This window comes from Protopterus annectens, chromosome 4.part0, assembly GCF_019279795.1.
Source record: "Protopterus annectens isolate FY-2018-M chromosome 4.part0, PAN1.0, whole genome shotgun sequence".
NCBI lineage: Eukaryota > Metazoa > Chordata > Ceratodontiformes > Protopteridae > Protopterus > Protopterus annectens.
In genome coordinates, this window is record NC_056733.1 from 1,218,199,840 (window position 1) to 1,218,225,321 (window position 25,482).

The 25,482-nt window shown below is 39.4% G+C and overlaps 1 protein-coding gene across 1 annotated transcript; it reads left to right on the forward strand.

Moving 5' to 3' along the window:
* The first annotated feature begins 21,632 nt into the window (after nucleotides 1-21,632).
* Nucleotides 21,633-24,772, forward strand: GPR151 (G protein-coupled receptor 151). Its single transcript, XM_044069145.1, has one exon. The coding sequence runs from the start codon at nucleotides 21,668-21,670 to the stop codon at nucleotides 22,967-22,969; it is 1,302 nt and encodes a 433-aa protein (XP_043925080.1). The 5' UTR covers nucleotides 21,633-21,667; the 3' UTR covers nucleotides 22,970-24,772.
* Nucleotides 24,773-25,482: the final 710 nt, after the last annotated feature.

Genomic DNA, 25,482 nt, shown 5'->3' on the forward strand with positions numbered 1-25,482 from the left:
TTGCAGACCAGGCTAGTCAGGCTTATGGGGCGATAGTTACCAGGGTCAGTTGTGGCCCCTCCTTTGTGGAGCAGAATAACTGTTGCTGTGCACCATTCTATGGGCATGGAGCCTGTGGACAGGCTGAGGTTGAACAGTGTGTTTAGGTGGGAGGTTAGTTCATTCTGTAGTTCATGCAAGACGCAGCCTGGGACACCATCTGGCCCCATTGACGCTGTACTTTTGGCTTTTGAAAGGGCTGTTTTCAACTGTGCGTCTGTGATTTCTGGGACACTACACTTTTCTGGTATTGTTGTGGGCCCTTTTGGGGGTGAGAGGGGGGTGAAGATTGCACTGAATCTATCTGTCAGGATGTTTGCAATATCAGTGGGTTCAGTATATTTTGTGCTATTTTGCACTAATTCAGAGCATATCTGCGAGTTGCCAATTAGATTCTTGACATAGCTAAAGAAGATTTTGTGGTTATCTTTTGAATCCTTGGCTATTTTTCTTTTGAAGTTAGCCTTGGAGGAGTTTCTTACTGATACTGATCAGGGATGTCTTTCCTTCTTGGGATTTGCTTTTTTCTGAACTAGTTTCCTCCTTCTATTGTATAGCCTGTTTATGGCAGGGGCCCACCAGACTGGTTTCCATCTCTTAGGGGAGCGAGTCTTGGTTTTGCTAGGGATGGCACGATCCATGCATCCTTGTAGGTGCTCATAGAGTGCATTTGTAAAGGTTCCTGCATCTTGGACACTGTTATCCTTTAGCGTGGGGCTGTGAAACGTACCACCTCTGTCTTAAGTAAGGTGAAGTTTGCTATAGAAAAGTTTTTCACTGTGGTTTCCTTGGTTAGAGGTGGTGATGTGGTGTGAACATCCAGAGTGATTAGTTTATGGTCTGATCTAACCAGTGATGGGTTGACCTCCGATGTGGAACACCTGTCGTCCTTGTTGGTGATGACTAGGTTCAATATGTTTTCACCTCTGGTAGGGGAGTTTACCAACTGATCCAGGGCATTTGAGTTGATAAATTCCAGGAAGCGCTGGACCTGGGAGTTTGTACTTGAGTAGTTTTCCCAGTTAACTGTAGGGTAATTGAAATCGCCCAATATCAGGGTGTTTGGTAGGAACTTTATGTTTTCCAGTGTCTCCAGAAAGGTGGAGTGGTGGTCCTGGGTCATGGAGGGTTATCTGTAGCAGGCCACAATTTGCATTGCAGATTTGCCTGATGTTAGTTGCACATGGATGATCTCGGAGGTATCATTCTGCACCACTAACCTGGAGGTGTAGGTATCCTTGATGAATATGGATACACCCCCTTCTTTTGTGTTTCGGTCCATTTTTCTGAGACCAAAATGTGCGGTATGAGTTGTAGCCCGGTAGTCCTGGGGTGCTCTGTGGAGCCTTGAACCAGGTTTCAGTTACTGCACAGATGTCGATGTTCTCCATACTAAGGAGTGCTTTGAGTGCTTGCATTTTGAAATTTAAACTCCTGGTGTTGAGTAGCATAACCCTCATTTTTTTATTTGTGCTGTTTACGGAGGTGGGTTTGACTTTTGAGCCTTGTCTAAAAAAGGCACTATGCCTTTGAGCAAGAACAAGAGCCTTGGCCAGTATTCGAAAGCCTACAGGTGACAGGTGCATGCCATCTCTTGTGAATCAATGAGGGTTGTCGAGCATGTCATCCCAGGCTGACAGACACTGGATCCCCTTTGAATGACACCAGAAGCTTAGCCAATTGTTGAAATTGATCATTTTTTCTTTATTCTGCGGTATCATTCTTGGTGAGGGCAGGATGCTACTCAGGGTCAGGGTCATACCTGCCTGGGCTACATGATCAGAGAGCTCTTCCATGTCTCTTTTCATGTAGTCCAGGGAGGTACGGCTCAGGTCATTCACACCAACATGAACAATGACAGAGTCATATTTGTACTTGTTCTAGAGTGACCTGAGTGCTTGTGTTATGTGGAGGATTTTGGCTCCCGACAGGCAGCTAACAGTAATCTTCTCCTTGTCCAGCCTAGTGAGTGGGACATTAGTGTGCCTGACTATAGAGTCACCTATTACTGGTGTGTTAGGTATGTTATTTCACCTTAAGGGCTGTGATTCATAGGTTCATAGGTTCATAGGTTCATACTAGGCTATCTGCCCGAGGGCATTTACAAGCCTAGCCCATTGTTTTGTGGCTTACGCCACCCCTTTAGTATGGGGAACTATACCCATTATTTTGCTGTGCCTCTGTCGAGCAGTGACACTGAGGTAATTCCTGGGGTATATCTGCGATCTCCCATCCATTGGTCAAGATTTCTCTTGAACAAGGCCAGCGAGGTGCTCTGCCTCACATGTACCGGGATTTTGTTCCACAGCATAGGGAGTCTTTGGGTGATGAATCTATCCCTCCAGCACGTCCTATTAATAGCCGTGTCGAGGTTTAAGTCTCCGCCCTTGTGGCTCTGATGGATCTAGATTTTTGAGGTGAAGCATATTCATCAAATCTGGGTTTGACATGGCCTTGTATGTTAGGCAAAGGTCACCTCTGAGCAGCGATGGCGACTGAATAGAGCTGGAGTTCTTTCAGTCGGGCAGCATAGGACAGATTTTTGAGACCCTTTATCCTTTTGGTGAGGAACTTTGTGGCCTCTCCAGCTGCTGCAAGTGTCGGGTCAGATACATTCCGAATGGGGCATTGTACTCAATCATTGGTCTGATGAGTGATGAGTAAAGGGAGACTATGACCTCCCTTGATCTAGATGAGAATCCCTTCATGATAAGGTGGGCAATGTAGAAGGACTTCCTAACTACTTTAGCTACATGGGTGTCGAATGACAGACTACTATCAACCTGGGTCCCCAGGTCCCTGATAACTTCTTCTGTGCTCAGTGGATTGCCACCTATTTGGTAGCTAGGGTAACCTTGTTTTTCCCGAAGGGTATGACTATGCATTTTTGGCATTTAACTTTAGGCCGTGGCTCTGGCACCAGTTATCCGTTTCTGTGAGACCCTTCTGAAGGATATCTGTGTCAGATGTGTTTTCTACTATGGCCAGTTTGCAGTCATCTGCAAACTTTGTCAGCCATAACCCTCCTGTGTTTGCTTGTACTGGAAAAGTAGATGCCAAACAAGAGTGGGCCCAGGACTGAGCCCTGTGGGACACCACTTGTGACAGGCTTTGAGTCTAACATGGCGCCAGCAACTCTGACCCTGTGGGTTCTGTCACTCAGCCAGTTTGCAACCCATCTTGTGATGTATGGGTTAACATTTAAGCTGATGAGTTTTTCAATGATACCCGAGTGGGGTATTGTATCGAAGGCCTTAGCCAGATCGAGGTAGGCTGTATGGACTGCCTTTCCCTCATCAATGGCTTTGGTGACTGTTTCAAAAAGTCAACCAAGTTTAAAAGGCATGATCTGCCTTTGACAAAGCCAAACTGGGTTGGATCCAAAGTCTGCAAATTCCTATGTCTTTATTTATGAGGTCCATTATGATCCTCTCCATGGCTTTGCAGATAAGGCTTGTCAAGCTAATGGGCGGTAATTTCCAGGGTCTGTGGAGGCACCGCCTTTGTGAAGTGGGACCACAGTTGCAGTGCGCCACTCCTGGACGTATCCAGAGGTAAGACTTTGATTAAACAGCTGTCCTAGCTGTGGGTTTAATTCCTCATTGAGTTCGTGGAGCACACAGCCGGGGACACCATCGGGTCCCATGCATGCTGTGTTTTTTGCTTTGGAGAGTGAAGTTCTCACTTGGGCCCTAGAGAAGTTTGTGGTGCTGCACTCATTTGGTATAGATATCTCTCCTTTTGGGGGAGGGGAGAAGTTTGCACTGAACCTGTCAGCCAGTATGTTGGCAATGTCTGTAGGATCAGTAATCTTCACATCATTTTGAACTAGTTCTGAGCATATCTGGGAGTTTCCTCCTAGGTTTCTAACATAGCTAAAGAAGGCCTTATGATTGTCTTTTGAGTCTTTAGCTATTTTTCTCTCGAAATTTGCTTTGGATGATTTTATGAGAGCTCTTAGTTTTTTACTTATAGTGATCAAGGGTGTCTTACCTTTTAAGGATTTTGCTCTATCTTGTAGTAGCTTCCTCCTTTTGTTGTAGAGTTTGTTTATGGCTGGGGTCCACCAGACTGGACGCTTGCCTTTGGTACAAAGAGTCTTTGTTTTGCTTGGGATTGCCTTATCCATGCAGTCCTGCAGGTGCTGGTAGAAGGCGTTTGTAAGTGATTCAGCGGCTTGAGTATTGTTTTCCGCCGGCTCGGGGGCCTGAAAGGAGACCACACTAGTCTTTAGAAGTGTGAAGTCGACTTTTGAGAAGTTCTTTACTGTGGTCTTTTTTATTTCAGGTGGGGTGGGATGAGGACCTCCAGCGAGATTAGTTTGTGATCTGATCTCACCAGTGAGGGGTATACTTCCGGTGTTGAACATTGTGCTCCCATGTTCGTGATGATGAGATCAAGTATGTTATCTCCTCTTGTGGGGATGGTGACTAGTTGTTCCATGGCATTTGAGTTTATGAATTCCAGGAACTTTTGGGCTAGGGTGTTTGGGCTTGAGTAGTGTTCCCAGTCTATATTAGGGTAATTGAAGTCACCTAGTATGATGGTGTTTGGTGATACATTTATCCCCTCTAGTGTTTTCAGGAAGGCCATATGAGTTTCCTGAGTTTGTGAGGGTGGCCTGTAACATGCTACAATTTGCAGAGCAGTCTTGCCTATGGTTAATTGCACCTGGATGGTCTCCGATGCATCGTGCGTTGCCACCAGTCTTGAGGTGTGGGTGTCCTTGATGAATATGGATACCCCTCCTTTCTTGGTATTGTCCGGATTTTGGGGCCGGAACGCATGATATGAGGTAAAACCTGATAGCTGGGGTGCTCTCAGGAGCCTTGAACCAGGTTTCTGTCACAGCACAGACATCGATGTTCTCCATACTGAGAAGGGCCTCGAGTGCGTGCATTTTGAGATTTAGACTTCTGGCATTGAGCAGCATTACCCTTAGTTTTTTTCCTTTTTGTGTTCTAGGGTGGTAGGTTTAGAATTTGAGCCTTGCCTAAAAAGGCACTATGGGGTGGCAAGAGCCTTTGCCAATATCCGGAATCCCAGGGGTGACAGGTGCAAGCCGTCCCTTAAGCAGCGTGGCTTGTCCAGCATGTCATCCCAGGAAGACAGATACTGGATCCCCTTTGAATGACACCAGTGTTTAAGCCAATTGTTAAAGCTGATCATCTTATCTCTGTATTGTGGCATCATTCTTGGTGAAGGTAGGATACTGCTCAAGGTCAGGGTCATACCTGCCTGGGCTACATAATCAGAGAGCTCCTCAATGTCTCTTTTCATGTAGTCCAAGGAGGTACATCTCAGGTCGTTTACACCAGCGTGGACAATGACTGAGTCATATTTGTACCTGCTGTTGAGAGACCTGAGTGCTTGCGTTATGTGGCGGATTCTAGCGCCCGACAGGCAGCTTACTGTGACCTTCTCCTTACTCAGTCTGGTGAGCGGGACATCAGTGTGTCTGACTATGGAGTCACCAATGACTAGTGTGTCTGGCATTGTGTTTGGCCTTAAGGGCTGTGACTGTTTGACACTCTGACTGTGAGGTCTATGTGTTGCGGGTGTTGTGTTCTGAGGTGGTGGTTGTTTGGGTGTCTGCTTTGGTGGCCTCTGCTGTTTTGGTAGATTTTTGATCAGAGCCTCCGAGTATGTCTTTGTGTGTTTATGTGTATGATTTGAGGTTGTAATGGTACTATGTGAGACTGGGTCTATAGTGTGTGTGGTAACCTTCTCCTCCTGACTGGTCTTGCCAGTCCTATGTTGAGAGAGCTCAGCCTCCAGTTTGGCCGTATAGTTGCATCTCTCGCATGTATTTGTGTTTTGTGGGAGGAGGAAAGGGTTGTCTGTGTACATGAGGCAATTGAAACATTGCCTCAATATTCCCAGGTTCACCAGCTGAGCAGGAGAGGACACTAGCAACTGATCCTCGACATGCTAGAAGGGTAGGCGAAAAACTTTAAAAAGATTCCGGGACGTGGGTGACCGAGAAATGGGGGTTGCCTTTTGGGGTACTATCTATGACAAGAGTGCCGTATCAAGGTAATAAGTACTGTAGCAGCAAGCGCTAGGTTTAATAGATAGAGAATAGTCTACTTGGAGTCTAGTAGAGTTGATCTTTTAGTTATAGGATACGCTGATTTGATCAGTAGTTTAGTTCGAGGAAGCTAGTTTTCAGGGAAAATTTGAAGTCAGGACTTTAGGTGCCCCGAATCGTTTAAACCTCCTTAACCGGCACTGCCCTAGTGTGCAACAGTGGCAGCTCCGCTAAATCGCTCTAAATCGCTTAACGCGTTTAGCGCTTTTATACCAGGGGCTGGAAAAGCTAGAAACTGGCCCAAAACGACCAATAAACTACTAGTTACTGGCTGAAACCTCACAAAACTGGACAAAAGGCAGCTCAATGCTTCCCACTCCCACTGGTAAGCAAGGTAGCCTCCTTCCCCAAATAAGGCAAGGAAACAGTACACAGGAACTACAACCAAAGCCCAGGAATCAGCAACTCTGAAACTGGACTAAACTAGTAAAGCAGGAATGCAAGGTAGCTTCCTTCCCCAAATAAGGCAAGGAAACAGTACACAGGAACTACAACCAAAGCCCAGGAATCAGCAACTCTGAAACTGGACTAAACTAGTAAAGCAGGAAAAACAAGAGATATTTTTTCTTTTTTTTCTTTTTTTTCACAAAACAGGCAGAAACAGGTACAGCAAACACTTATAAATGCTATGAATCAGCTATTACAGCTTACACAGAAGAATTTGCTACAAATACAGTCAAATAGTAACAAACAAGGATTCCAAGTGCAATATTAAGTTAATTGCAGTAAAAACAGCTTCAATGTAACAGAAAGGCAGGCGAAATACAGTTGCTAGGTATTCAGATGTGGAAAGCAACAAAAAATATACTTAGTATCAAGAAAAGTCGCTTATGCGGCACACTGATTTTGTGTTTTATGTGTTGTCTGGTTTGTGATGGGAGGTGCAGGTTTTTTCGGTGTCTGCTTTGGAGGTCTGTGATGCTTTTGCAGGTTTTTATTTAGAGCCTCCGCGTATGATTTTGTGCATTTATGTGTATTTTTTGCCAGTGCTGGTTTAGTAGGTCTATGTGAGGCTGGAGGTGTGGTGCAAGTGTTAACCTTCTCCTCATGACTGTTTGTTCCAGTCTTGGGTGGAGAGAGCTTAGCCTCCAATTTAGCTATATAATTGCATCTCTCGCATATGTTAATGTTTTGTGGTAGGAGGAGAGGGTTATCTGCGTACATGAGGCAGTTGTAATATTGCCTCAGGATACCCAAGTTCACCAGCTGGACTAGAGAGTATACCTGAAATTGCCCTTTGGTCATGCTTGAATAGTAGGGTGAGCTGCTTAGTCGCTTGGTTGCTGAGGGGTGAATAATGAGCCTTGATCTGCTGGGCAATCAAGTGTCGGGGTATATTAGTGCTTGCTATTAGGTCTGAGCAAGTGCTGGACTGTAGGATGCTTTTTAAGTGCTTAGGTTGAGAGTTAGACTACTTTCAAGGGAAAAACTGAAGAGGAGACTTGGTGGAGCCAGGATAAATTTAGCCCTAGCTAACCGGCACTGCCTGTTCATGCAAGACTGTGCACATGCAGTTTTTACAGCAGAGAAATGAAAGAGATAGAAATTAGCCCAAAATGGCCTATAAACTACTAACTTCTGGGCTGGAACCACTCCTCCAGGGACAGATTGCTGCTCAAAGCTCCCTCTCTCACAGGTGAACAGAGAAACCTTCCTCTATCCAAGTAAGGTATGGACAACTCAGAAACTTGTAACACAGCCCTGAATTCAGCACTAGCCTGAAAACTGGACTATACTAGCTTAGAAAGGTGGGAAACAAGGAAAAAAATTATGAAATAATAAGGCAAAAACAGCAAAAAATACACTTAAAACAGCTTTAAACGACTACAAACAGTAAAAAATACACTTAAAACAGCTTTAGATGACTACAAGCAATCAGAAAAGGCTTTTAAACAAATTACCCAATTAACCAGTAAAAAAATCTCAAAACTGAACCCTGTTCCTGTAGTCATCAATCAGACAAGTTCTAACTGCACAGTCTTGCCACTAGGGTGCAGGGGGACCTTCTCCAAAAAAGAAGGCCTGGATTAGTGCTCAAGTTATACAAACAAAGCTAGATTCAGCAGGCCTGGATCTAGTCTATGCTACAGCAAACAAGGCCTCTTGGAATGCCCTCTTTTAGTAAAAGAATGTGCCTTATTTGATTTACAAAATCATTTGAAAAGATTCCACCTATTACAAGAATGATACTGCTGACTAAAAGCTAAGCACTTTTCTCTTTGGAGTTCATAATTACCAAAACAATTATGACAGTTGACTATGAAGCTGGGTGGGGGCACATGATTTGACTTTGCTGACTCACCCTTATGCTTCACTGAGCATGCTCTGGAATTTGCTGGAAAGAGTTGGGTTTTCCCAGTGATTGTTACAGCTGGCATGCACTTGGGCCTGTTTCTTTTAACCATGTGCTGCATACTATCACTGTGCCTTCTACTGCTATTCTCATTTGTAAGCATACATGTGTGCTTTTCTGTAAGCTCGTTTATTTGACAAATCTCAATGGCCTTATTTAACATTAAATCACTGTCTCGAAGCAAAATCTTTCTCATTGTGTCATTATTAATACCACACACAAGCCTGTCTTTTATCAAGTCATCTCTCAAATTACCATATCTGCACATTTTAGCCTTATTTCTCAAGTCAGTTATATATGATGCAAAAGTTTCACCAGGCTTTTGATCCCTTGGGTCAAATAAGTTCATTTCCATTGTAACATTCATTTGGGGGTTGCATATTTCTCTAAATGTACATTTTAAGCACTCGGGGGGGTTTCCCTTGTTTCAGCCAGTACCACTATATTGCTGTCTTCCCTCTCCCTTGCAAACAAAGCAGCTGCATATACAAATTAATGGTCTCTTTCAATGGCCTCTGAACCAGCTAAATTAAACAGAATAAATGCCTTTGTATGTGCGTCTTTGTCAGAAAAAGCAGACTGTATGAAAATATCATATTCTGCTCAAACACTCTCCAATTTTCTGCAAGATTGTTATCAAACACAAGCAGTGCAGGTCTGGGAAATCCTTCTGCCATGCCCACAGACTATACTAAAACACAATGCAAAATTGCCCTTGTAATTATGTCCGAACATTCATATACACCAAGTACCTGTAATAATATTCAAATGCACAATAAGCTCTTCGAAAGACTGTACTCTGCGAAATATGTTTTCAAATAACTGCACTTTGCAAAATATTCTTTGAAATAACTTTACTTTGTGAAATAACTGCACTGTAATACTGCACCCACTTACAAACACATTGCATACTCCGACTTTGGATACTTTGAATAGCTTTAGTTAATACAAAAAAGTAGCACCTAGTGGAAAAATACAGTTGTTTTCTCTTTCTTGTACATTTTATGCAATGTGGATATTGTTTCAAATGTTTTCACAATTATTTTGAATATTTTTATCAATATGTCACAGTTTCAGATGTTTTGTTTAATAAGAAAGTCATTTTGAGCATTCCGAGTGCTTTGTTTTATATTTGTAGAAAAATAAATCATTTAAACAAGTTTTGGTATCTGGAATTTGTTTCTGACCTGTTTTGTGAGTCATTTGAGGAGTAGGGAAGATCCACTCCTGTATATTCCTCCAACTCTAACCGGTTGCCTCATGACCGTAAATCTGGATCCCATTCTGACACCATGTCACTCTTCTTATGTGCATTAAGAAGATATTGAGGTTTGGGTGTTCGTTTAATTACTTTATTGTATACAAATACATCAGGATAGATAGCAGGAATATTAAACTTAAACGAACTATCTAACTAACTGACTGACTATATACTTGCACGCTCTCACTCTGCTTGCTCACTTAAAATGGCACTCTTGCTTGCATGTGCTCAGTACTTATATGCATGTGCCAATTCATTGGAAAGCTTCTTAAAGGTATATCACACACACTGATCTACATTACTGGCTTATTTTAAGAGCCCCAGGTTGGGCTCCACAAACAAACTGATGGACGGAGACAAGGAAGCATTAAATTCCAGCAAAAGGGCTTATTTCAAGACTATGTAAAATTTGGGGGTCTCTAAACTTCTCCTTTGAAATCGGTATAGATAATTTTGGGAGAAATATCTTAATATCATCATCACATCTAAAACTTAAACAAACAAAGGCTCAAAAACAAAACTGATACAAAATAAAATAAATAGCTTCGCAACAAAATAATTCACTTTATTAAAAAACAAACACAACTGGTAAGCACTTTTGTTCTAACATGAACTTCATCAGACCAAGTTGCATATTCAAACAATCAATCCATATATAACAAAGATAAAAGTCAGATGCCATACTAATTACAATGAATTAACCCTTTCCTTTTTAAAACAATTTTAAAGTTTTCTCTATCATTAATCCCTGCATTAAGCCTTACTTGCCAACAATATTCTTTCCAGTCTAAATCATCTTCTGCATCCCACCTGGAATCATAATTTAAAATGTGATCAAATATGGAAAACTTATAAGCAGCTATTTGATTGGAATGATTCAAAACTGCATGCTTAGCCAGTGCATTGGTTAATTATTTCGTCTCTATTGCTCTCAAGTGCTCATATATTCTAAAATAAAACCCCCTAGAGTTCTTCCTATATTGAAAGTGGGAAAAAGCCCACAAATTGCTATATACTACTTACTTAGATTTACATTCAAACCTGTTGGATAAATCAATTAAATAATTTCTAGCTTCTACAAACACTTTCTCCCCTACTAATACATGCCTGCACTGATTACAGCCCCCATATGTAAGTATTCCTCTAGAAATATCTTTTTTATTCTGACTATTCCTATAAAAATAGTCTTTAAGATTCTTCCCTCTTTTATTCAAAAAAAGAGGCATCACCAATTATATTAATCATATATTGTTAATTCATCAAGAATTTCCAATTATTCTTAATTATTTTATTAATATTAAAATCATCTACTGAATAAGGAAGTAAACAAGCTAAAGCATAAATATTGCCTGAACTATTATTAATAACTTGCAATCTATCGTTGTTATTTTGAGAACATCTATCTCCCGTTAATGTCCTTTTGGAAACTACACTGCTCATCATCTCATCAACAACCCCAGGTGAATACCCTCTATCATCAAACTTCATTTTAAGCAAATTACATTCTTCATAAAAATGGACATCATCTTCAATTAATCTACTAACTCTATCAAATTGGCCTTTAACAATATTTTTCTTAAGCTTAGCACTATACATACTATTATAAAACAAATAACTATTACTTTGCACTGGCTTTTTGTAAATTTTAGCACTCGGTTTGTTGGCTTTCTTAAATAAAGTCAAATCCAGGTAATTTATAATATCAAAATTAAAAGTAAATTTCAAAAAATTTGAAGCTGAATTAAGATACTCCATAAAATCAAATAAAGCGGTTTCTGTCCCCTTCCAAACAAAAAAACAAATCATCTATAAAATGCTTATAGATTATTATAATATTATAAAAAACTGATTCATAAACAAATTCTTTCTCACGGCTCATCATAAAACATTGGCGTAACTGGGTGGAATGCCCGCCCCCATCACTAGACCATTAATTTGTTTAGAAATAACATCATCAAATACATAAAAAATTGTAAGATAAAATCACATCTAAGACACTAACAATCAAATGAACTTATTCTTTCATAAAACATTTAGAATCATGAAGTACATTACTAAATCTTTCCAGACCCTCATCACTGAGTATTACAGTATACAAGGAAACAATGTCTGCTGTAACCAGCCACATGTCCTTGTCAACATTAATTTACTTAATGTATTCAACAAAATCAAAAGACTACCTAACATAGGAAAGCCCTTGCTTCACCAAATTCTGTATTTTTTATCAATAAAAATGGGCAAGGATTCAGTTTTACTAGCAATACTAGCCACAATAGGTCTAAAGCTAGGAACATCAAGATTTTTGCATAATTTAGGGAGGCCAAAAAGTCTACCTAATTTAGGTTTAAAAATCCTAATATAATCCACTAAATTATTATTGATCCATCCTTCTAATAATCACTCTTCTATCACTGCATCAATAATGCTAAAAGATCTATTCACTTCTTTCAAATCCACTCTCGCATAAAATTTCTTATCAAGCAAATTCATAAGGCTTCGGTAGTAAAAACTGTAATCCATGAGCACCACAGCATTACCTTTATCAGCTTTAGTGATATAAATATTCATCTCATTTTTCAGTTCAAACAATGCTTTTCTTTCATTCTTCGCCATATTATAATATGCCTTACCAGTCTTATTGCTCAACAAATCACATACTTCATTTTCACAAATAATCAAAAAAAAACTCTAATTCAGGTCTTAAGGGTGGATTATACAGACTCAGTTTTTTTTAAAATAACAATCATTACTTTTCTCTAAATCATTAAAAAACATTTTAAATTTAACTTACAAACATAAATCCTTGTCAGCCCGCGTTGACGGCACAAAAGACAATCCTTTACTAAGCACCTTAATGTGCTCCAAATTCAATTTAAAGTGAGACAAATGTATAATTTTAGAACAGTCAAAAACAGTGCCTTTTGTTGATATAGTGTTCACAGTCATCTCACCAGAATGCCACTGACATAACTCCCTTTCCGGTTCCCTCTCTTTCTCCAAAAAGGGCCATTGTTGTTTCTCCTTCCAAAATACTGAAAACTGCTCATTTTCTGACAATACCCTTTGCAGGTTTGCACAGCAACTTGTGCCTATGTTCTTCTGCCAGTACCCCCATCTTGGTAAACTTCAACCTGCTGAAAATCCTGTTGCTTAACAACAGGATTATCCTTGAACTGCTGTTGCCTAGTAATATAGGTTTCTGTCAGTAAATCAGCATTTGCATCCTTAAGCTCTTCTGAACCTCGACACATTCTTTTGGGAGCCCTTCTATCCAGTTCCTGTTCTTGGGCAACATCAGAACATTCATTTGTTGCTGCAGTCTTGCTTTCAGATGACAAATTTAAAAAGTTATTTCCCTCTCCATAGTTTTTCTTATCTCTCTGATACTTCTTCAACTTCTTTTTACTTTGATAGTCATTTTTGGCCACTACAACTTTTGAAATCAAATCTATTTTAGTCTCAAAATGCTCTTGAGATGTTGATTCCTTGAGAGCATTATAAGAAACACCAACAGATTAATTGAGGACTTCTAATTTTCTCTTTGCTTCCTCCAAAACCAGTTGCACATAGTGTAATCCAGTGCTCTCATTTAAAGCTCCCATGTATCTACCAATTCAGTGGAAAGCTGATTACCCATTGGCATTCTCTGAACTCTTAGACCTCTGAGCACCCTTCTGGCCAGCAAACAGGATTCAGAAAATATAATGTCCCACTGCAATCTTTTAATCTTCACCATATTTCTTTCAAGTTCTTTAATTCAAGTACAAAATCTACCCTAGACTCCAACTGGCTCATTTCGGAGGCTTGTCCTTTTTCCAAGAAGGGATTGGCTGGACCCTTCAATATGCTGCTCAGCAATTATCTAAAGTTCCATAAGCACGTGAGTTCATGGAACCCCCATGATGGAAACATCTTTCCGACTTAACCCCCCTTCTTTGTTATCCACCACTACTTTCTCAAAGAGACCTCTTCCATTGTCTAGTAACTAATCATTCGGAGTATCATGCAATGTGAAACCTAACGGCATCACTAAAAAACTAGAATTAGGCTGGGAAGATGAGCCAGGAACCAAAAAAGCCATATAAAAAATAAACAAAGGCTCAAAAACAAAACCAATAAAAAATAAAATATAATAAAATAAGTGGCTTCACAATAAAATAATATGATTGGAATGATTCAAAACTGCATGATTAGCCAGTGCATTGGTTAAGTCTTTCTTCCTGTCAGTTGGAGCAGTACGTAATAGCAGAAAGGGTAGTATGAACCACAGGGAAGGTAACCAGTCATAAGTCATTGGAGTCAGCTTAAAAAATGAATGTTGGAGCAAATAAAACTGCAGGAATAACCAAATAAGCTAGTTAAGAGTTCTGAGCTGGAGTAACTGAATAAGTTCTGAGCAGTGTGATCCTGGTGCATACTTGGATTCAATGCAGCCAGAGTTCTGATGCACATCAGGGTATCAGAGCCGTAGTCCATTCCACTTCCTCCCTAGTGCATTAATAAGAGGTGACTGGCCTTAAAAGCTTACAGCAAATACACATTTATTGCTTTGGGTTAAGAACAAAAGCTTAAAGCAAATGCACATCAGTGTTTCATGTTATGACTAACACCTGCCACAACAAAATAAGCTGTACACTATCAACTTCAGAAAAAGGTTATAATCACTGATTCCCCAAGATTTAACCCACCTGAGTTTAAGCCCAGTGCCTTTTAGTGCCAGTACTAACAGTAACTGAGACTTAACTAAACTGTTTTTATACACATACACACTTGCAATATTTCCCAGGTGTGGCTATTGATACCTCTCCAGTGACAGTACCCCTTGTCTGTATTTGGAATATACTGTCACCAAACGGCATGATAATCTGACACAATACCTCAATTACAGATCATTCATTTAATGAACCAATCAGCATTGTATTATAGTAGCTGATAACCGAACAGTCTTTCTCTTTTCAAATGAACAAATAGCAACAGTCACACTTGAGAATACCATAGGTTCATAGGTTAGGCTAATGTCCTTAGAGCCTTTACAAGCCTAGCCGTGTTATACCCATATTCCCTAAGTGACCATGTTAAATGGTCTATATTAGCAAGTCAATGGCCAGCAATGACTGCCCCTGTCCATGAGGGACATAGGTGCCACTCCCGGGATAACTTTATGGTCTTCCATTCAAATGCCCAAGTTTCGTTTAAATAGGGTCATTGAGGAGCTGTGTTTCACATGAATTGGGAGTTTATTCCAGAGGAGTGGCAATCTCGAGTATCCATATCTGTCTCTCCAGCATGTCCTGTTAATGTTACAAGCTAGGCTACATTCCCTGGAGGGATTGACTCTTTTCCCATTTGACTTGCAGATGTGTAGCACTGCCATTAGGGTAGGGTTAGAGACTGCTCTGTAAGTCAGGCACAAGTTGTCTCTCAGCAGTCTATAAGATACAGAATACAGCAACAGAGCTTTCAGCCAGTTGCTATAGGTCATGTTTTGAAGGCCCTGTATTTTCTTGATGAGGAACCTTTGTGGTCTCTCCAGTTGCTGCAGGTGTCTGGTGAGGTACATACAGAAGGGATCGTTAATCCCTATTAATGGTCTGATGAGGGATGAGTACAGAGGAGTTATAACATCCTTACTCTTGGTTGCGATACCCTTACTTATGAGATGCGCAACATAGAAGGCTTTCCTTACCACTGTGGACACATGGTGATCGAAGTTTAGGTTGCTGTCAACTTGTGTACCCAAATCTCACACCACCAGGTTTGAGCTTAGGGGGGTACTGTCTATATTGTAATTTGGAGGGACAGCCCTTTTGCTGAAGGGGATAATAATGCACTTTTTTGCAATTAGTTTGAGACCATGACTTTGACACCAGTCATTTGTCTGTGTTAGCCCCTTTTGTAATATGTTAACTTCATTAGGGGGCTCAATGATTGCACCCAGTTTGCAATTAGCAGTGAACTTGGTAAGCCACAGACCATCTAATTTTTCCTGGTCTTCTGAGAAATAGATTCCAAACAGTAGAGGGCCCAGCACAGATCCTTGGGGCACACCACTGGTAACTGGTCTGCTGGTAGAGGTGGACTCCCCAACTTTGACTGTATGCATTCTATCAGTGAGCCAGTTGGCCACCCATCTAGTGATGTAAGGGTTAATCCCCAGCTAGGAATGTTTCTTGATACCTTAGTGGGGGATTGTGTCAAAAGCTTTGACTAAGTCAAGATAGGCAGTATGTACTGTTTTTCCTTCATCCAGGGCTTTGGTGACATTCTTGAAGAAGTCCACCAGGTTTAATAAACATGATCTGCCCTTAACTAAGCCAAATTGGGTCAGGTCGAGAGTTGTAATGTCATCTACTGTATGTCTTTGTTAATAAGGTCCATAATGATTCTTGCCATGGTCTTGCAGATAAGGCTGGTTAGGCTTTTGGGTCTATAGTCCTCAGGGTCAGTTGATGGACCCTCTTTGTGCAAGGGGATTACTATTCCTGCTTTCCACTCAGATGGACCAAAGCTAGTGCTTAGGATGTGGTTAAAGAGAGTGCCAAGTGGTTTTGCAGGGTCCTGTTTTAGGCTATTTAGTAAGCAGCCTGGGATGTTATCTGGTCCCGTAGAGACCATGTTTTAGGCTTTGGAGAGCACAGTTATGACCTGCCCTTTGGAGATAATGGTAAAGGACTGGTGGCTGGTATGTTTTGGGGTATGACTTGTGGGGACAGGGGGGTGAAGTTTGTGCCAAATCTGTCATCTAGCAGGTTGGCAATTTTCTCAAGTTCAGTATGAGTGGTACCATACACTACTAGTTCGGCACATAGCTGGGCTTTCCCTTTTAGATTCTGGATGCAGCTAAAGAATGACCTATGATCATCCTTAGCCAAGGATACTAATTTAACTTCGTAATTAGCTTTAGAGGACTTTACAAGCTATCTGATTTGCTTGTTCATGCTGTGGAGGGTGTTCTTCCTCTGCTGAGTCAGTTCCCTCTTGTTCTTAGACATCAGTTTCTTCCTCTTGTTATATAACTTATTTATACTTGAGGTCCACCAGGGTGGCTTGTTTTTTCGTGAGAACTCGGTTTTGATCTTTTCGTGTTTAGCCGAGTTTATACATTGTATGAGTGGTTATACAAGACATTTGTATACACTTCTGCACAGGAGTCTATTTGCTGTGTCAGCAGGACATTCAAAACTATTTACATCATCACTTAGTAGGCTGTAGTTTGCTTTGGAGTTTTGATCTTTTCGTGTTTAGCCGAGTTTATACATTGTATGAGTGGTTATACAAGACATTTGTGTACACTTCTGCACAGGAGTCTATTTGCTGTGTCAGCAGGACATTCAAAACTATTTACATCATCACTTAGTAGGCTGTAGTTTGCTTTGGAGAAGTATTCAGTATTTTAGCTTCTGGGGGGGGGGGGGTAAGGTCCGATCATTTCTTCAAGCAAGACTAATTCATGATCAGACCTTACCAGTGAGGAGAACATACAGGGGGTAGTGCAGTGACCCTCCATTACCTAGAAAAATAAGATATAAACCATAATCTTTGTCAAATAAATAAAAACTCTTTACTTTTAAGAGATCCGATTTTACATGCAAAACAGTATTATGATTGTAGAAGGAAAACAAAATAAAAGGTTTCATATGGACATATGGTTGACTGCAGGCAGTAGTCTGCATTTTGTGTGTGTGTGTGTGTGTGTGTGTGTGTGTGTGTGTGTGTGTGTGTGTGTGTGTGTGTGTGTGTGTGTGTGTGTGTGTGTGTGTGAGTCTTGCATATATGAAGCACTGATATGGATAGTGGGGTAGTGGCTTTGTATAACTAAAAAGGGAAATGCTGCAGTTTGCATTGAAAAGTTTACGCTTTTGCAGATATTGTGGTTGTACTTGTACATGAAATGCACAAACGTTTCAGGAATATGATCGACCAATATGTCAAAATATTTCTTATGTTACTTCAGTCGAATTGGCTATTTGGATTTGGCATGTCCTGTAATCCTGGTTATGGGTAAAAGTTACGAACATTTCACTCCCAGAAGTAATATCTTCTCAATATCTTCACCTAGGTTTATCATGTCTGTCAGCTGAGATCATACCTCTCAACCTCTTAGCCCAGGAATTCTGGACAAAGCAAAAAAAATGGGGAGGACACAAAGGCACAAACTCTGGAAACGATTTTAAATGTTGCTCTTATAAACTTAGAGGGTGTAGCTAGAATAACAGGTTTTGCATTATCATGCATTTTACAAAAAAATATGAAGTCTGAAACTCAAGTGTTTGTCATTATTTAGTGATAGCATTCCTCAATGATTTGCTAGTAATTCACATATTTCATGAGGAACAAAATAAAATATAAGGTAAAACATCTGGGCGTTCTGCAAAATTCTTGAAAGTTGAGAGGTATGGTAAGGTATGACATTTTAGTAACTTTACCCATAACCAGGACTACAGGACATGCCAAATCCAAACAGCCATAAACAAAACTGCTTTCCTGTGTGACAATGTGTGCTGAGCTGGCAAGTTTAAAGTGCAGAGACTAGCAGACATGATGCCCCCATCCTCACAGGACCCTGATAAATATACATTCTTGAGATAACCCATAAGAATGGGCTAAAATGGAGAAATCATTTTCCAGTCCTGGAAAAGGATATTGTTTTTTAGATATGTAGCCTCCAATTCCCTTGCTAATGAGCATAACTTTCTTTCTGAAATACTCACTGTCTTATAGGATCATAGATTAGTATTAGGCTAACTGCCCTTTTGGGTCATTTTAATCCTAGCCAATTACCCCTTGTAAGAATAAAACGCTGCACCTTGTCTGTAAGTTAAACATCTTAACCATTATGCCAACCTCCCATCTGTGAGAGCTGTTGTCAGCACCACTTTCTATCATATTCATTCTATATAACCTTTTCTAGAGGTCACCACCTTCTGAAGCATTCTGTTTTCTTTTCCCATTGGTAGAGGGCATTATATCATGCAGAAGGATGGCTGCAGTGGTGCAACGGTTAGCATTGTCATCTCACAGCAAGAGGTTCTCCAGTTTGATTCTTGGCTGGGGTGCCTTCTATGTGGAGTCTGCATGTCCTCCATGCAGTCATGTGGGTTTCCTCTGGGTGCTCTGGTTTCCTCTCACATTCCAAAGACATGCAGTAGGTGAATTGGACACACTAAATTGGCTGTAGGTGAGAGTGTGTGCATGAGTGAGTGGTGCAAATAAACTGCCATGGCAGGGCTGGCCACCTGGTGGTGTAGACCTTAGCTTGAGATGATTGTCACTGTGGAAGTGACATCCCAACTCCATGTGTAAAATGGGAAAAGGGGTTGAGGATGGATTATATTATGCAGGAAATTCAGTTTCCCTTACCCTTCTGATAAGGCACCACCCTATGGGATAGTCAGTCACTGTTTACTTTATATGAAGACACCATCCCAGAGATATTTAACCTCCATTCTCCTTGAGAGAGGGCAATGTTTGTGAGCTATTCATACTTTCCTCGTCTTGCTACTGGGCACCATGTTCTGAGATATTCAGCTTCCTTTACATGCTTCAAAAGGCACCATCTTCAAAGGCATCTGGTCATTGATTTCTTCAAGACGGAACTCAGGCCACTTATATCTCAAGTTGTAACACTGTATTACACTGATGGACAAGAGATCCATGACTGAATACTATACTTTTAAGTTCAGTGATCTATAACAAAGCCTGATATATATTTAAATTGTATTTATTTATAATTTGTTTATTTATTTCACATTTGTTTATTGGGAAAGACCGACTGGGCATAAGTCCTATGTTCAGCAGAGGTCCGAGGAGAAAAGCTCCATCAACACAGTACAGTTTTTAACAGCTAATGACAGTTACTAAATACAATCACTGACATTTAATGCGAATACTTTACACTGATAAATATATAGTGAATTTTAAAAATAACAAGAAGCATTCACAGAATGCCCAGATTTTTGGCTGATATTTTTGGTCTGTCCCTCATAAAATTTGTAGTTTTCTGGCAAATCACTGGGATGATCTGAGGACTGAAGTCGCTCATGAATGGCATGCATTTGAGTTTTAGGCTTCAAACTCTTCGGAAAATATATGCTAAAACAAACCTGTTACTCTAGCAACTTCCTAAGTTTATAAGAGCAATATTTATAATATGTCCTTATTTTTGGGACTTTGTCCCCCCATGTTGTCAGGCTTTGTTCAGATTTCGTGCACTTAGAGGTTAAGACGTATGTCAAGGAGTCAGGATTTGAAAAACAACAAATGTTCATAACAAGAAAGGAAAGAACTGAACCATCAGATCATTGATTGTTGTTCATGTGTACTTTTGAATGGGTGAATGGTTCAATAAATAATCAAATAAATACAGTAACCTAAACAGAAAATTATGCATTCTTAATCCTGCTTCTCTAATTACCACCGTATTTCACTTATTAAGCACGTATAGCCAGTTGTGCAAGCTGCTGTAAGTCTAAATGAAACCAGCAAATGTAATTAACAGATATATAACTAGGCAGACAGGTAGATAGATGGATGAATGTCTAAATAATTCATAAATAAGCAAAGTACATGCTACCGTAATAGGAAAACATAATAAAGGAATTCCTGCAGTGTACTGGAACAATTTTCTTCACTGTATATTACAATAACAAAGAAAGTATGTAGCGCCACCTTGTGGCAAAAAAGGCTTTAAGTCAATTGTGTTAAAAAGACTTGAAGCCAGATAAAAAGTAGGGCAAATGGCAGGGTAGCTCGCTGTTTACTATGAAAGACAGTTAAGTATAACGATCTCTAAAAAAGAACATCACATTAGATGCACAGAGAAAATCAGGGTAACAGACAGGTGACTGATGCATGCAGTATGAAGATATCTGAAATGTTTCTTCAGGTTACAGCACTTCCAAACTGCAGTGTACTAACAACCATGTACAAAAATTCATTTCAGTGTATCTAGGTTTTCCATTTACAATGCGAAGATGAGAAGGTATTCTAGCATCCATCAGCACTGGCATCACATTTCCATCTACTAGCAATAATTGCTTTGTTACAGGAAAGCAGTAAACAGTCTCACTAGTATATAACTGGATTTTTACTTCATGTAGCTCCAATAAGAAAAAAGAAAAAAGTACAGCAGAGCTTGCTCTTCCCACTGGTAGCCTACACAGTAAATACTTCACTGTTAAAATGTCATCTGTACTACCGCCTCAATATTACCTTTCCCAAGGCTGTCTGGCATTATCCTGGGCAGAATAAAGAAAATAAAAGTGGCAGGTTTAATTGCTTTGATAAAGCTTTCAGCAAATGTTTATTTTTTTCTTGCTATCATTTGAAAAAAAAATACATTTATTGCACTGCATAACAATGAGTGAATGAACAGAGATACATTACAAGATGGAGCATTTTTGTTTTATCCATTATATACATGTATAGATATATCAATAACAGAAAAAGTAAATGGTCCTTCATGTTTAAACTTTGTTATAGAAGTGTAAAACTGCTTTAAAGAATAACTGACAATGTCCCCAGTTTTTCAGACAGACTTTCTAAAATCATGCATTTAACTGCTATACTTAGCATTGATATCTACCTGTGGTGATACAAACAACTACAAACTGCCTTAGAAAGCTTTGCCATTTGTTTAAAAAATAAACTCTGGAGTCATCTTACTCAAGATGATTTTTTACATTTCAATTAAGGCTTATGTTATTTACTTCTCTTACTGCTGGATCACAGCCATTTTAATTGGCCCCAAGAGACCATTTAATAAGTTATTATACTTGGTAATTGGTGTCGTCCAATGGGTTCAAACTGTGCAGCTGTCAGTCAAACCAACTGTAGTTGTATAAAAACAGACATGACACGGAAAAAGCATTCTTATCTCAGACCTCTTCTCTCTGTAATTCTAACACACATCACACAGTTTTATATGACACCGTTACTTTCAACAAAAATGGAGAAGTTAACTAGTGATGGAACAAATTTCAGTACAATCAACAGCTCGGTTGATCAGCAACACTATTTTGCAGGGGGTTACCAGCCGATTAAATCCACGGAATTAAAGTTTTTGGTACAGACAATTTTAGTACTTATTTGCGTAACAGGCTTTGCTGGGAATGTTTTTGCGGCTGGAGTCTTAATTCACATCATTAGGAAAGGGAAGCCATCTCTGATCAATTCTTTAATTCTAAATCTGAGCACTGCTGATCTTTTCATCTTGTCATTTGTTGTACCATTCAGAGCAGCCATTTACTCTAAGCCGACGTGGAATGCAGGATGGTTCATTTGCAAAACCTCAGACTGGTTTCTTCATTCCTGTATGGTAGCAAAGAGTCTTACTACTGCAGTAGTTGCTAAAGCTTGTTTTATGTATGCTAGTAATCCATCCAAACAGGTGAATATTAAGTACCAAACAATCTTCACCATTATTTTGCCTATCTGGATACTAGCATTTGTATTCCCTATTCCTCACTGGCTCTTCACAACACTGAAGTACAAAACAGACATGGTTATGTGCATTTTGAATATTCCAGAGACTGGCAGCCTTTTTCTCTCAGTCTTTGTAAAACTGTACCCCATTTTTGTTTTCTGTATCCCTCTGTTCTTTGCATTCTTTTATTTTTGGAGAGCATATGGCAGGTGTCAGAGAAGAGGAACTAAAACCCAAAATCTAAGAAACCAGATTCGATCCAGAAGACTTACTTTGATGCTGTTGTACATTACTATGGCTTTTACCATTATGTGGCTACCAGAATGGATATCCTGGTTGTGGATGTGGCATGTACATTGGACTCGCTATTCTCTGCCAGCAGCATTCACTGCATTTTCCCATATTATTATGTTCTGCATTTCATTAGTAGATCCTATAATCTTTCTGGTAATGAATGAAGAATTCAGAGAGAGCTGCAAAGGTCTTTGTAAAAGAATAACTTGGAAAAAAACCCACATTTCAACTGAATCTCGAGGTACGCAGGTCAATATGAGTCTTGAAGGACCTCCTCCAGAATCTGTCCAAGCTGAACAGCAGCAGGCAAATCAAGAGAAAGAACTTTCTACTACTCATGAAAATTCAGAATCACCAAAAAGCAAAAAGGAAAATCCAACATTTCCTGATGTAGAACAGTTCTGGCATGACAGGGAAATCAGTTCCCCATCTCAAGATAATGATCCTACCCCTTGGGAGCACGAAGGGGAAGAAAAGCAAGCTAGTCAGATAAACGTGAAACTGTGAAATGGACTAAGTGAGACCAAATGTTCCTGTTTGTTGTTGTGCATTCACCTTACAATGGTCTTTTGTCTGTCAGATGTATAGTCAGTAATGTACAAATTACCCCATGCTTATGACTGCTGGGTGGTTATTTTCCATCAATTCCTTAAATACAATGGTTTGTATGTTTTAGATGTTGACCAATATACTGGTGTAAAAATAGCAATATAGAATGATAGTGTAGTATTGCCAGGTATACTGAGGGAATGTTAGGTAATAGCATTAGAACATGCTCCAAAACTGCTGTAAATGTTCAGTTCTAGCTTTCTGATATTGTGACTATTGTACTTTTCCATATGAAGTCAGAAAATATTCTTATATCCCACCAAGGCAAGATCTTCCATATTTGTTCATTAGATGTGCATAGGGTTGAGACCCAGTTAAATGGGGAGAAAAGTCTTGAAATTTATGCAACTGCTTCTAGTAATGCAAACAAGTGAAAGCTGTTAAAATCATAAATATTTGATAGCACACGTTTTTAGCTACACAGATCAAACAAAATGCAGTCCAGTCACCATTAATTACTGTAGTTTCTTAGATCAGGCTCAGGATGTTTGTTTTTTAACAACAGCACTTCAAGTTTCAATATATCGCTCACATTAAATTACAACTAGCCAGTAGATTGTATAATATAGTGCTACATGCCTGAATATCAAATGGGGCAGTCAATGTAAGTAAAATGAGATCAGGAAACACTTTGCAGGAATGCAGCTGCTGTCCTTTGTTTTGTAATGGGCGAGGGCAGAGTTTTTAGTACATTTGTCCTGCAGTGAAAATGAATATATTCAACATTTATAAACATCTGAATCTACCTTTAAAATATTCCAGAAGTGCATTTTTCCTACTAGATTCATGCTTTACTGCAAAAAATCAATTCACCTATGCATTTGTTCCCAAATATATATTTCCAATAAGTAAAATGTGAGTAGCCTCACTATTAACATGGCAAAACTAAACTTCTAATAATGTAAATTTCTGCTAAGAATAAGAAATAAAGTTTCAATAGTTTCAGACATAATATTTCAGTGTCAAAAAACATAAAAGCTAATTTATTAAATGATGCATTCCCTTTAAGCAAAACTTATAAGCACTTGTATGCTCACTGTAATACATTTTTAATATATTATTCAAACTTAAATGCAATAATAATTGCTATAACTTAGTCTGGCACCAGAGGAGATTAAGCATGTGAGCTGCTTACCAAGCTGCTTCCTGTACTCCAGGGTATAGGGTTTGATTCCTTCCACTTCCATTTGCCTGTTATGTGACACTGAGCCAGTCACTTAATCAAACAATACTCTCAGCTCACCCTTGAAAATGGATACTTGCATCTTAATGGGCTTACCTACCTAACAAATTAATTAAAAAAAACACTCCTATTCTCCTGTTGAGATGCTTGGCAAAAGTGTTTAAGCAGTATTCTTCTGTGCTGCTATAACCTGGAAGGTTGGAAGCACAGTTCCTCAAAAATCAATACTGATGCTTTCATTGTGACTGTGGAAGAAGAAATGGTGTGGTATCTTAACATGTTATGTCTGCAAGATGCTTTAATTTTTGAAACAGGCATCAGAATACTAGCAGGAAAAATATACAGTTGCGTGGAGAGGTACAAAAAAGCACTTAAATAGTAAAACATGTTAACATGATACACAAGAAAGGACCATGGTGAATTCACTTAAGTCCAAAGTCTTACAATATTACTGATGTTCAAATGTGAGTTTACAAATCTGTTCACCAAATGCTTTGTTTTTGCCTTGCAAAAGTGTGCTGTATAATAAAACTTTGTATTGTACTAGCTCTGTATTTCTTTAATTCGAATATATGTAAAGGCGGTTGTAACATAGAAGACATAAGGATAAACCACTGTCAGTTTTGAATTGCTTGGAATATAAATTCTATATTTCATGATAAACCACAATAAAAAGTGTTGCAAGGGATAGCCATAATACTGAGGAACTCTGACGTGAGCAAATAAAAAAAAATACATATGTAATGAAATGTCTTGCTGTGAAAAAATACTGCATCAAGACATGTGTAGTTCTTAGAAATGCTGAAATAATAATAAGAACATATCATAAATATGAGTTAAGCATTCTGGTAGAAATGACTGGTTTTACAATTTAAGAGCTAGTTAATTTGCAGATTTAGTAATTTAATCTCAAATACCAACAGAAAGTGCAAAGGAAACAATTTGCATCTATCTCTGTCCATTTTCATAACCGGTAACAACAGAAAGGTTACAAGTGTTACAAGTAATCATAATAGTGGACTAAAGATGTAACGTGAATACACAATTCTGATCATTTCCAACAAATAACTACATTTGTCTTGCTATACCAGGTCAAGTAACTAAGACTGTCTTATTTACCTGTGTACACATATTATGTAAGTGCATCTGATGATTTAAAATAGGAAGAAAATCTACTGACCAAGAAAACTCAACTAGCATGGAATATTGTCTCACAATAAGATGATTA

Coding starts and splice junctions, on each gene's coding strand:
- GPR151 (XM_044069145.1), top strand. CDS start 21,668: ATGACACCGTTACTTTCAACAAAAATGGAGAAGTTAACTAGTGATGGA.